The sequence below is a fragment of the Protopterus annectens genome, chromosome 4.part1 (assembly GCF_019279795.1).
Source record: "Protopterus annectens isolate FY-2018-M chromosome 4.part1, PAN1.0, whole genome shotgun sequence".
Taxonomy (NCBI): Eukaryota; Metazoa; Chordata; order Ceratodontiformes; family Protopteridae; genus Protopterus; species Protopterus annectens.
Window position 1 is genome coordinate 840,369,681 of NC_056734.1, and position 13,186 is coordinate 840,382,866.

General features: G+C 44.0%; 1 protein-coding gene across 1 annotated transcript in view; it reads left to right on the forward strand.

Moving 5' to 3' along the window:
• The window catches only part of HLTF (helicase like transcription factor), a gene marked incomplete in the record, with an annotated part of 1,324,997 nt that overhangs the window by 668,382 nt on the left and 643,429 nt on the right, over positions 1-13,186 (forward strand). Inside the window, 1 exon segment of the mRNA XM_044070619.1 lies at positions 5,259-5,348. Coding sequence (XP_043926554.1) covers positions 5,259-5,348 — 90 coding nt within the window.

The window sequence follows — 13,186 nt, forward strand, 5'->3', positions numbered from 1 at the left end:
AGTTTTGTTTTGATAAGCTATTTGGTATTTGTTCAAGCTGTCTTCTTCCACAGATTTAAGTGTTTTGTGTAATGTACAGTTACTTCTGTGAACAATGAGTTATATTATGCAACATTAATTGCTCTGTGTTGGTAATGTATGGAGATTGTCTTCCTAGAACTCTGCTGAAAATGGGTTGTTCAGTTTCAGTACATAAACGGGCTTGAAAGACCTCAGTGTTTTCTCACCGTAAAGACCTCAAGTTGTGCTAACTACTCTGTAGATCAAAAGCCATGTTCTTCTAATCGCTGACGATACAGACTGCTGATGGATGATTTCTGCTTAATCTTCTGTGCTATGAACGACCCAGGACCCTCTGAACTATTTCACCTAAATAGAATGAGTCATAAAGCAAATGCCTATTCTAGAAACCTGAACTCGTAACTACCCACATCAACAACAGCACCAGATGGCATAACAGATACGTAACCAAACTTATCCCACATTTCTTAAATAGTCTGTCCTTGCCTATAAAGCAGAGTACTTCAATAGCAAACTTTAAAAAAAAACAGTCTGGCTGGCTATTGCAAGTTTTCACCTGGAATATCATGACTACCTAAAAATGCCTGCAGAAGTTGTAACCTTCTCTATGAACATACTAATTTATAGGTCCATAGCAGAAAGATGCGTCCCATCATTGTGGAAAAAACCCTATATCATGCCACTGCATAAAGGAGGCACATCTACTGAATTTAATGACTACAGACCAATAGTGATTCTCTTCCTCCTCCTCCAAAATATTAGAGAAATGCATCCATATGCAGCTGATGCAGTACCTAACCTAAAATAACCTGTTCTCAGAAGCACAACATGGCTTTAGGCCCCAGCAAAGCATTACTACTGCATTTTTCCAATATAATAAACAACATATACAAACAATGCTCTGCTTGTGTCCATCATGTTCTTAGACTTGTCAAAGGACATGATGGACACTGTTTCCCACCAGCAGCTGCTCATTTGACTCTCTTCAGTAGGATCACAATATTTCTTGTTGTGGTTTCATAGTTACCTATCTGGAATGCAACAAACCTACTCATCTTTTCATCCAGTTACTACAGGTATCCCTCAAGGCTCTGAACTGGGTCGTCTCCTATTTAATGTTGTTGTTGTCTTTCGGCTTTTCCCGGTTAGGGGTCGCCACAGCGGAACTCTGGTCCGCTAAAGATTGGCAGTAGATTTTGACGAACGCTGAGGTGCCAGCTCGACGTTCAACCTTCAGTGAAGGCACACCCATTTATGCATGTCTTTCGAATGCCCACCCAACTGCAGGGAGGACATGCAGACTCCACACAGAAGGCACTCCCCGCACTCCAGCCAAGAATCGAACGGGAGAACTTCTTGCTGTGAGGCAACAATGTTACCGCTGCACCACGTCTCCTATTTACTATATTTGTTAATTACCTCTACTCATGCTAGTTTGGCTCAGTATGCAGACGAGCCAACATTAATATGTGTGGCCTCAATAGTAAATAAGCTCCAAGACGTTACCCCAAAATCTTTCTCCTCTGTAGAAACCTGGCTCAAAGAATCAAACCTCCTACTCCACTCCAAGAAAAGTAAGTTAATGCTTTTTACCTCAAAAAGTTGTCAAAATCAAAAACAGTCTTTTACCCTAAAGTTAGCAAATAATACTGTCACTGAAACTGTAATTACAGTAAATGTCTGTGAGTTATAATAGAGGACAATTTCAAATATGACCAGCATATACTGTACACCATGAAATCTACTTCCCAGAAACTAGGCTTCCTTTATAGGACAGTGGATTCCTAAAGAGACTGCAAGAAAAACTTTAGCCACCACCTTCTTATTGCCAACTCTTAAACACTGCTCCTATCCTAACAAGCTTATACAATATTGAAAGAAATAAACTTTTTTTCCTGCTACAATAAAATAGCTAAATTTACTGTCAATCTACCTCATAGGACCTATCATTGTCATAGCTTAATGCAATTAAACTAGCTTGTATTACAGAATTGCCTAACATATTCACGAGTAACTACATCAGATACTCATTCGTCATCCAGAAAAATGCCCTTTACTACAAAACTTACTACTGTCCAGCAAGGGGAGCCCTGCAATTTTAACAAATTCTTATTACTTACAAATAAGTCAAATAATGTTGCAGGAGGCTCGTGCTCTCAGTACTCCAACAAACTCAATATTTTTAAACCACTATTTAAACAATGTCTTAAAGGACAACAACGGGATTCTGTTATTAAATGTTCAACTTTTGTCATTTTTTTCTCCCTATTTACAGTCCCTGCTATGAATAAATGGCAATACAGCATTTAAAATATTTTAAATCAACTGTTGCTCTCCACTTGAACAGTACCTTACCATACTGTGGTGGTTTCACTTTCAAAAAACTTTTATCCCTCCCTGGAAAATCTTGCTTCAGTCTCCAATTAATTGATGTCACCAAGGCCAGTGAATACAGGTAGTTTTCTGGCCAATTCCCTCCCCAAACTGACATCACCACGACCATCCTAAAAACCCACCCATGCTGTGATGTCACTGCTCCCCCAGTCCTTCCCCTACCCATACAGAAAGTAAAGGCTGGAACAAGGAAATAGTACATGAGTCAAGTCTCTTGCTGTGAGCTGTCAATCTCAGCAGGTCACAGCTCAAATTACTCTTAGCACTTTGACAGCTAGGGAAGTTAGGTGTGAAGGGGGATGTGAAATGAGTTGAAATAGTACAATTCAGGCTTCACAAAACACTGCAATTAGCCATTCTAAAAAGAAGCAGCAGTAAAACGCACTTTGAAAGTCTGTTCTGTGACATTTGCACTGTTTTGTGCTTTAGGTAGTCATTGAACAGCATGAAATGTTACTTAAAACTGACTGAAAGACAGCAGTGTATACATGTGAAATCAATGCAGTGACAAAAGCTTTAAGAAGAAAGAGGCCTGCGTGATGTAATTTTTTACATACAAGCACTGCATTGTGGGATACCTAGTGGCAGGCTAAACAATCAGGATCACTTTAAGATGCTAGACGCTATGTGGTCAGACTTGGAAATTATATATAGACATGTTTAAAAACCTGAAAAACCTGTACAGTAGTCCCAGAGTGGTGTTAAAATGTTGGAAATATCAAACCATGATAAAATAAATATTTTCTTGAGTCTGTGGGTACGATTCTCTTTTTACCAGTCCCTGGTCCTGCATATCACAAGGTTAAGACTTTGTGTTCAGTATATGATACTGTCCTTAAGCAGAATACTCTTAACCTCTCACTGAAATGCCAAAATAATTTTTATATATAACTGCTGCCTATACAATTCTCTAAGTTGAATGTGAGCTTTCTTTTTAATAACATCCACTTCTAAAATCTTAGAATGTATAAATGTAACTTCTGTTTGTGTATAAATGTAAATAGAGATGCAACTACGTTGTGTTTAACTGGAACTTGGTATAATGCAGTGTAAGAAATGGAGCTTTTCTCCCTGGACCTCCGCTGAAAATGGGTATTACCCAGTTGGATTTTCCCGGTAAACAAAGACAAATATGTGGATGAAGTTTATTTAATGGAGGTCACTGGTATTCTCCTACCAATATTGGGTGATGTGGCTGTTTTTCAGTAGTCTCCTTTGGTTGTAAGCTTAGTAAGAAGCTATGACATTTTCACTTTGCAGATGTAAATAAATAACCAAACCAGTCAATCATTATAAATTAAAACTGAGGCAGGTTTGAATGACAGCTCCATGTTGGTTCCTGTGCCTAGAGAGACTTCTTCAGGAAGGCATCCACATTTCTCCCCATGATTCTCTCCAAAACTTTCCATATGACTGCTGTTAGCCTAAAATCCCTGCAGTTCTCTGGATGTTTCCTGTTGCTTCCTTGTACAAGGATACCAAACTTCTTGTTTTGCATTCCTCAGTTAATTTTGTACTGGCCTGTTATCTGTTTGAAGACCTCCATCAGGGGATCTGCTACCACTCTGGGCAGATTCCCAAGGAATCTGGGAGGTAGACATTCTGGTCTTTGTGCCATCTTGGTTCCCCTCCCCATCTCCTGGTGTTTGTCCAGTGGTCTTCCCACTCTGCCATGCCTCTTTCCCAGTGTGTCATTCTCCCCTTATACATCTTTGTGAAGCCTAAAGTAAACGTTTTCTTCAGTATGTGTGCTGCCACCAAGTTTTGTGTGAACTGCTATCAATCCGTTGCTCTTTCTTTATAGGTCTGTCCCTATCCTTTTTTTTTTTGCTATTATAAAATACCTTGCTCCTCTTGCATTTTTTTCTACTCAGCCCTCTTTGATATATTTCCCAGTTGTTTCATTTTTCATAGTGTTCTGGTACTGTGCCGCTCCCATTAGGTCCTCATTTCCACATCTGTATGCCTCATCTTTTGTGATTGCTAGCGCAGATTCCTGTGGAGCCACAATTTAAATTTGAAGCCATTCTTGTTGTTTTCCTCTTCCTGTCTGACCCATTCTACTAGTCCCCTAACTCATTTTGAATTTTGCAGAGCAGCATATTCCAGGTTGTCATGTTAGTCTACATATTTACCCTGCAACCACCCTAAACCACACAGTGGCATGGTCACTCTTGACTAATCGAATAGTCACCTGAACATCCATGACCCCCTCCCCCGCGATGTGGACCACATCCAGAATGTTTTTTTTTGTAGAACAGTCCTCCTTCAGTTAGCTGTCCCTTATGACCCAATACCTCAATTAACTCCTGCTACTTGTTTATGCTGGAGCTCAGAATTGTTTAAGAACATTGTTGCCCACTAATCTGTTGTATATATTTTGATCAGGTCCTGCAGTTTTATTCCTATGAGTCATGCACTACTTGGATTGTGCTCAGCATTTCTGATGTGGACCTACTGCTTTTGTGCTGTACAATGAACTGTGGAGTTTCTAAGTTAGTTGCTTCATACCTTGCAACTCTGTTTGCATTTTGTTGGTCTGGGTTGGTTCTGTTGAAGAAGTTTTTTTCCTAAGTGGTCCAATTTGAGGTTTACACTGTGTGTGATGGGTGTTCATTCCCTTTGAAGCACCTGTGGTGCTACATATTGCACGATCAAATTTTACTTGGGCTGCTCCCAGCTATCTGAATCATTTGTGTACGTTGTATGTTAAGTTGCTGCATTTGAATCTTATTTTTTCTAAATTTGATCATATTAAGTGAGATTACTTTTCGGGTAGTAGCATTTGTGAAGATAAAAGTGCATGCAGCATGTAAACTTTAGTAATATAATTCTTCTTTTAGGTTCATCTGGTGCTGTCAGAGAGGATGATTCGTTTGCAGCTGCTCTAGAAGCTTCATCTGTGCCATCAAAAAAGAAAATGAAAAAGAAAGGTAGACTTTTTATTTTATTTTTTTAAACTTTGAGTTTATGTAATTGTGACCAGGATGATAGTGAGCCAAGAACAATTCCATGGTCATAAATGTTTATTTTTTGAACTTGGTGAAATACTGTATATGTGATTCCACTAAATGATGGAGTATAGTGTCATGTCATCCTTGGTTGTAAAATGCATCACTAACTGTCTGGAATTATGAACACTAAGTTTTACAACATCGTCAGTTATGAGACACTGATTGCTGTGTTAAAACACTAGCATATTTCTGCATTGTGACTTCATGCTCTCTCCTTTCTCTGTTGTCTGCTATCTACATATAACTTTTGTGAGCCCCTCCTTTAATTTTGTTTCCCTAGCAGTACTGTTTATGCAATTCTGTACTCAATTATTCTGAGTTTCACCTGTCAGAACCTGCTTGTTTGATTAAAAGATCCTGAAAAGCTAGAGTATTACGTATGCATGATCACCCTTGCTGTGAGTCTTCCTAATAAAGCCTTAAGAATATGCTTTTTCTTCAGCCCTTTCTCCCAGATGACCTTGGAATCTGTTTTGTTTCAGAAGAAAATTGCTTGCACAGGAATGGTGCTGTATGTCTCCAAGTCTGATTGTAGGAGTAACATCTCTTCAGCAAAGACTATAGCTGTTTGTGCACTAGGTGTTTGAGGTAGAACCCTTTGTCTTGTATGCCTAGCCTCCACTGAGGGTATCTTCTGGAGACAGATCAGGTGTCTCTAGGGAGCTGACTAGGTGTGTAGTTTTTGACCTTCAAACCATCTAGTAGCTCCCTTTTTGAAGCGAGTTGTGCTTTCTAAAGGCTTATGACCAAGACTGTTTCACTGCCACATCACACCGAATTCTGGTAAGTTCCTGTAAGGCGATAGTGAGAGCTAGAGTTAAGCCTCATTTAATCAAAGCTGATGTTCGTTTGATGACTACTCTAGAGTGACTGAGAGATTCTGCTGATTTCCAAAAACCATCTATTGCTGAAAAAACAAAAATAAGCATCATTTAAGCATTATTTGCACATTGTTTACTGTGATGTATTTACTTACTGTGTCTTTGCTGATAATTTTGCTGCATTTCTGCACTTTTAAATCTGTACTGTTGCTTTTAAGTTCCATGTTACACTGTATTTACTAGATTCAGTGCTGCTGAATTTAGATTGTGTGCTTGCTTACATTTGGGCTACAAAACCAGCCATTTTACATTGAGAAGGTTATATCTGAAGTTGTTAATCATCTTCCTATTCATCACTGATGGGTTCGGTTCCAAGCCCTCGGAACAGAGTCAGCCTTATACCAAGCTTGCGTGCACCAAAAATCTCTCGAGCTAAGCTGCTACCCACAATGCCCTTTGCTCAGTTACCCCAGATCTCGTTTGCAGTGCAACAATATAGCAGCGTTTCACCGAGCTCTCCAGCCAAGTGATTTTTCTGATATATTTACAGGTTTTTGTAAAAGTTTTTTCCTCTTTATAATCTGTTCTTTATATCTATATTGTTTCAGCTTTACCCGGAGGTACCTCTCTCTTACCATTGTTGGTATTTTCTAACTTTCTACCCTTGTGGTATCTTGTTACCATCGTTGGTATTTCCTCTCTTTCTTCTTCTTCATTTCCTCTTTCTTCACTCTTTTCCTTTTGCGTGAGTGTGTGTTCTAGGATGTCTGAAAAGAAGGGAACTACGGGGATTTAAACACTGCTCTTCTTGCAGTGGTAAACTACTGAATAGTGACCTCCATGAAGAGTGTGTGTACTGTTTGGGGGTTCCGCATTTGTCGGCAAAACCCCCGTGTGACACTGAATGAACGTCGTAACAAACTGATTTTGTAGGGCCTACTTGCTTCGCCTTTTTCGGAGGCTGTTTCTGCGACGGATGTCTCATCCTCTCCTTTTATGGACAAGAAACGGCCTCGCTCGGACCTCTCTTCACCAGCTGGGGACAGAGGTAAAAGTCACAAACACAAGGCCCATAAGTCCTTATCAGAGCACCATTCTGCCTCCTCGGTGCCGACTACTACATCGGCTCCGAGCCCGGCTCCAGCGAAGCTTACCGAAGTCGCCTCATTGGCAACTACCCCGACACCGACGACTGTGGCGCCGTTTACTGCCTCGGTTCCGACCAGCTTAACAGTTTCTGTCTCGGCACTGACATCGCCCATTTCTGCTTCGATATCAGTTCTGTCTACCTCGAACCGTTTTTGTCATCCACCCCTATTGTAATCTCGGCTCCGAGCCTGTTCACGGCTCCAACCATACCGTTGTTGCCAGTTTCAAAATTAAAGTTGGTGCCGTTCTGTGATACACCACGGACCCGATACTCATCTACTGTGGACCCATTTGCCAGACAAGCCTGCAGCCCCTTTTTGGACCAGCCTGATTCCCCCTCAGGGGCATCGGTGAGATCCACCAGGAGCCTTTCCAAATTGGATGTGGTGTGCCTTTTTGACCAGCTGCTGACTGCCAGGGGAATTTCAAATCCGCCTAGACCCTATCCAACTCCTGGCTTTGGGTCCATTTCTCCAGCAACTCTTACTTACTCTCCTCCCTTGGATCCCTAGGTTCCAAGGCTCATTTATCCAACTTTTACTAGAGGACCCCCTTTCTCGGCGCGGACAATGACACTGTCTGAGGCCCCGAGACCCCTTTGGGTGTCGGTTCCATTGGAACCCACCCTTCCTCAATCTCATGCTTGGGGGGGTGGAACTTCCAGTTCCCGTCTCTGTTCCGAAGGTTTTGTCGGTCCCGACTTTGGATTCGAGGGTGACTACCCCTCCGAGTCTGCTTGAGGCTCCGTCTCTGGGGGCGGACCATCTGGAGCGGGGTGTGACCCTGGTTCCGATTTTGTCGTCTTTGGTTCCGGGCTCCCACTCCTCTTGGGGCGGGCCCGCTTTCCGGGTGATGGAGAGGGTGCTTGCTGCTAGCAATCCTCCTCCATTGGTTATTCCCCCAGTTCCTGCTGAGACGCAGCTGTCAAAGGCCACCTCCCCAGGACTCCGAGAGCACAAGGCCCAGGAAACCCCTGTCCAGGGTATTTCCCTTTCTGAGTCTTCTTCGGATTGTCCCACAAAAGAACCCCCTTGGAAACGGGTGTGTAAGAGGAAACACATGGACTCCCCAGAGGAGTCCCTCACAGAAGATATGGACTACGATGATGGGGAAGGGTCCCTGCGGTCACCCCCTGACTGTCTCCTTCAGAGACATCATGGAAATCTTGAAACAGAGAGGTGACTGGAAGTCCTCCAACCCTTCCTTGGAGGAATCCGTATTCCTGCAGGCCTTTCGCTCTCGGCCCTGTACTTCTTGAGTGACCCCCACGCGCCAATGAGTTGGTTAAACTCATTGTGCAATGGGCATGGAAGAACCCTGATTCCTTTGAGGCCATCCCCAGGAGATCAGACAAGGTACTCTCCCCTCCAGAGGATCAACCCCATTGGTCTAGAGGTTTGCCAGTGGACGCTATGGTGGTGGCGGCAGCCACCGAAAAAGGAACTTGCAAAAGAGAGTCCTGCTGTTCACCCACCCAACAGAGAGTTCCGGGCAGTGGACAGGTTAGGGAAACGAGTCTTTGCGTCAGCGACCTTTGCATTTAAGTCTCTGAACTTTCTGGCACATTTTACGAGGCTCCAGAGAGATCTTATCTCTGAACTCTCCGAAACCCTCGCGGGCCAAGTATAGGATGGAGCACGAGATAAAGTTGCTTCCCAACTTGCCACCCTATTGTCAATATCTAATTAATCCATGAGGTTGCTGTCAAACACAACCAATGGAGCAGCTAGAGCTGTGGGTGCAGGCGTAGTCATGAGACGCCACGCCTGGATGCGCAATTGCGACCTCGCAGACTCCTTCAAGTCTTCCTTTTTAAATGCTCCTATCGAGCCATCTGCTCTGTTCGGTGCTAAGGTCAAGGATACATTAGCCAGGTGCAAGCAAGACGGGAAGACCGTGTCTGCCATTGGCCTATGCTTTTCCAGGCCTCCACATTCTTTTTCCAGGAATCAGAGGAGCAAAAAGATGTGGCACAAGAAGTCTGAAGGTCCTTTCCGAGACTGACATGGTGAGGACTCCTCCAGAGGCAGAGAAGGTTCCAGTAATGGAAGATGTCCCTTTTGGGGCAGAGGGGGTCCCCGGAACCAGGGCTCCAGAGATTCCTTCTCTGGTAGACCGTATCAGCGCTCCTGAGGTGCTGCCCGATTGCTTTCCTTTGGAAGCAGTCGGGACACGTTTTTCTCTGCACCAAGCTGCCTGGCTCTCCATTACGAACGATCAGTGGGTGCAGAGAGTCATTACCAGAGGCTACCATATTCTCCTAATAACTTATCCAAGACCTCCGAAATACCTTCCCGATGTTCCACCCAGTCAAAGGGAAGAGGCAGCTTCTGAAATACGAAAGCTATGTCAAAAACTAGCCATCCAACAGGTCCCGCAGATCAGCATTCTACTCAAGAATTGTTTTGGTGCCAAAGAAAACAGGGAACTAGAGGCCCATTCTGGATCTCAGCCAACTAAACAAATTGGTAGTTCAGACCAAATTACGCATGGTCACGATTCAAACCATCCTCCCCTTTCTGTGGGAGGGTGTGTGGATGTGCTCATTAGATCAACGGGATGAGTATTACCATATCAAGATGGGCAAGCGATCCAGGAGCCTTCTTCGCTTCTGGTTGGGAGCCAATCACTACCAATTCAAAGCCCTGCCTTTCGGTCTCTCGACGGCCTCCAGAGTGTTCACGAAATGACTTGCAGTGGTTACAGCTCATCTGAGACTTTAGGAATTCCAGGTGTTTCCATACCTAGACGATTGGTTCCTCTCCACCCCCACCAAGCGTCTTATGGTCAGGGCCCTCCACTGCACCCTGGCTCTAGTGGAGTCACTAGGCATCACCATACATTGGGAGAAATCAAACCTTCAACTCACAACAACTGGAATTCATAGGGGCAGTATTCAACACCCAGTCAAGCCTGATCTCTCGTCCTCTCCACAGGCTTCAGAGACTAAGGGCACACGTTCAAGTGATACTCTGTCAAAGAAAGGTGTCTGCAAGGGAAGTCTGTCTATGGCTGAAGCCATCCACATAGTTCCCTTAGCCGGACTACACATGACATTACTACAATGGCTTCTTCAGGCCCAGTGGATGCCCAGTCTTCACCTCCTGAGTTCACAGATTCTCATCACCAACATTTGCAAACAAGATCTCCTCTGGTGGATGAGTACAGACGAAAATCTTTGGTGTTGCCCATTCCAGGTTCCACAGCCCAGTGCCATGGTGACCACGGATGCTTCCCTGATGGGGTGGGGGGGGCGGGGTCACTTCCAGGGAAAATCATTCCAGGGCATGTGGTCCGATGTAGAGGTCAATTTGCATATCAATGTCCTGGAGTTAAGAGCGGTGCTATTGGCATTGCAAGCTTTTCATCCACTCCTTCCGGAACAAGTGCTGTCCAGTCGGACAACATGTCCGTAGTCTGGTACATAAAACAGGGAGGGACCAAATCTTACCCCGTATGTCGCGAAGCCATGAGAATCTGGCAGTGGGCGATAGCTTCTAACCTCTTTCTGATTGCAACGCATATCCTGGGGAGCTCCTACGTGATTGCGGACAAGCTGAGCAGATGTATTCTTCATCCTCACGAGTGGTCTCTCAACCAGTGTGTGGCAGCGGAAATTTTTTGCTGTTGGGGCCAGCCATGCTGCGACCTTTTCACCTCCCCTTCAAACACAAAATGCAGCAGCTACTTTTGCCCTCTTTCCCCCTCTCGGGGAGTCACCGAGAGATGCTTTAATCCACGATTGGCCCACGGGTCTCCTTTATGCTTCTCCTCTGATTCCTCTTATTCTAAGGAAAGCTATTCCATTGAGAAGCAAAGTGATACTTATTGCCCCGTTCTGGCCTCGTCAAATGTGGTTTCCCTTCCTTCGACCGGATCTGTTTCTACCTCCTTGGATGCTAGACACTTGTCAGGACCTCATATCTCACCCACAAGGGCTGACTTCACCGAATCTGTCCATTCTCAAGCTGACAGCTTGGTTTCTCCACTTCCGTTAGTTGCCAGGCAGGAAACCCTCTCCTCACCCGTCTGTGATATTATCTTGGCCTCTCATAAACCATCCACCAGGAAACTTTACAGGGACAAATGGAAAAGATTCTCTATTTGGTCACGTAATCAGAAACTAAACCTGTTCTCAGCCCTCGTAGCCACTGTTCTTCATTATCTGGCTGAATTGTTCGACAAGGGGGCCTCAGCCTTCCACCATTCAAGTCCATCTAGCAGCTGTTTCCAACTTCCATAACGGGTCTTATGGAGTGCCACTTATTTCCTCTCGCCTTTTCAAGTCCTTCCTCAAGGGTATTTTCCACAGCAAGCCTCCCATCAGATAGCCGGTGGAGGCATGGAATCTGTCCTGGGTTCTGCAATCTCTCTCTCTGCCCCCTTTTGAGCCGGCTGCGACATGTGATCTAAAATTCCTGTCATGGAAATTCTTATTTCTGGTGGCTATAACTTCAGCCAGAAGAATTTCTGAATTGCAAGCATTATGTATCAAGAGTTCTTATCTGATATTTCTTAAGGACAGAGTATCACTTCGTACTAACCCATCCTTTCTCCCCAAAGTGGTTTCTGATTTTTCGATTAACCAGTGCATTGAGCTCCCTGTGTTCTTCCCAAATTACTCAACAAAGGAGAATACTGCCTACATTCCTTGGATGTTCATAGACAATTACGTTTCTATCTGGACAGAACTAAATCCTTTTGCAAGTCAGACCAGCTTTTCATTTCCTTTGCGGGTCTTAGATTGGGAGGCGCAGTATCGAAATTTACTTTGTCTAAATGGCTCAGGGATTGCATTGCCTTCACATATTCACTTATGAAGGGGTCGAAGCTTGGCCAAATCAAAGCTCACTGAACTAGGGCTATTGCATCATTTGTTGCCTTCCACTGTTGGGCCTCCATGGATGACATTTGTGCAGCTGCCATTTGGGCTAAGCCCCACACTTTTATCAAGCATTACAAATTGGATCTGATCTCCAGGAGAAGAGCGACCTTTGGTTCTATGGTTTTCAGGAATGTTCTTCCATAAGGGCCACCTAGCTTCTGCAAGTAGCTGGGGAACTCGGTCCCATCAGTGATGAATAGAAAGAAGATTAACAACTTCAGATAAAGAAGTTATTAAGGTTCCTGGCAGATCTTCTGGGTCTTTGTGGTGTATTAGGGTTTCTGTACAGAGATGGCCTCTGACTTCTTCTTCTATATGTTGCATGCAAACTTGATCTGAGGTAACTGAGTAAAGGGCATTGTAGCTAGCAGCTTAGCTCGAGAGTTTTTTGGTGCACGTAAGCTTGGAATAAGGCCGACTCTGCTCAGAACCGAACCCATCAGTGCTGACTAGAAGAAGATCAACAACTCAGATGGAACGTTATGGTAAGACATAACTTCTTTTTTCTGCACTCTTGTGGCAGAAGTGTACTGATCTAAGCCCACCTGAGTTGGGGATTGCTGAAGGAAGGCTCATTGTGTGCTTTCCCGATTGATTGATAGCCTTATACTTTATTCCTGCTTATATTAAACCTTGTATTTGCATGAAGCTGCTCTCAGAACAGAGGCAGTTGGCAGTGCCCTGTTGAGATGCAAACACTCTGAAAATAAGTTTTTCCTTAAGTAACTATCAGTGCAACCATTCCCAGCCCCTTGCTGCTCTAGGAGCAACTCAGTTGTGCTCTGAGCAGTGCTGTTTTGTAGGTCAACCTTAGACTGTGCAAAGTATAGTTCCCACTCATAGTCTCTGGACTACCAGCACTGTTTTTTTAACTCCCCGAAGCAGATGTTCAGTGTTTACTG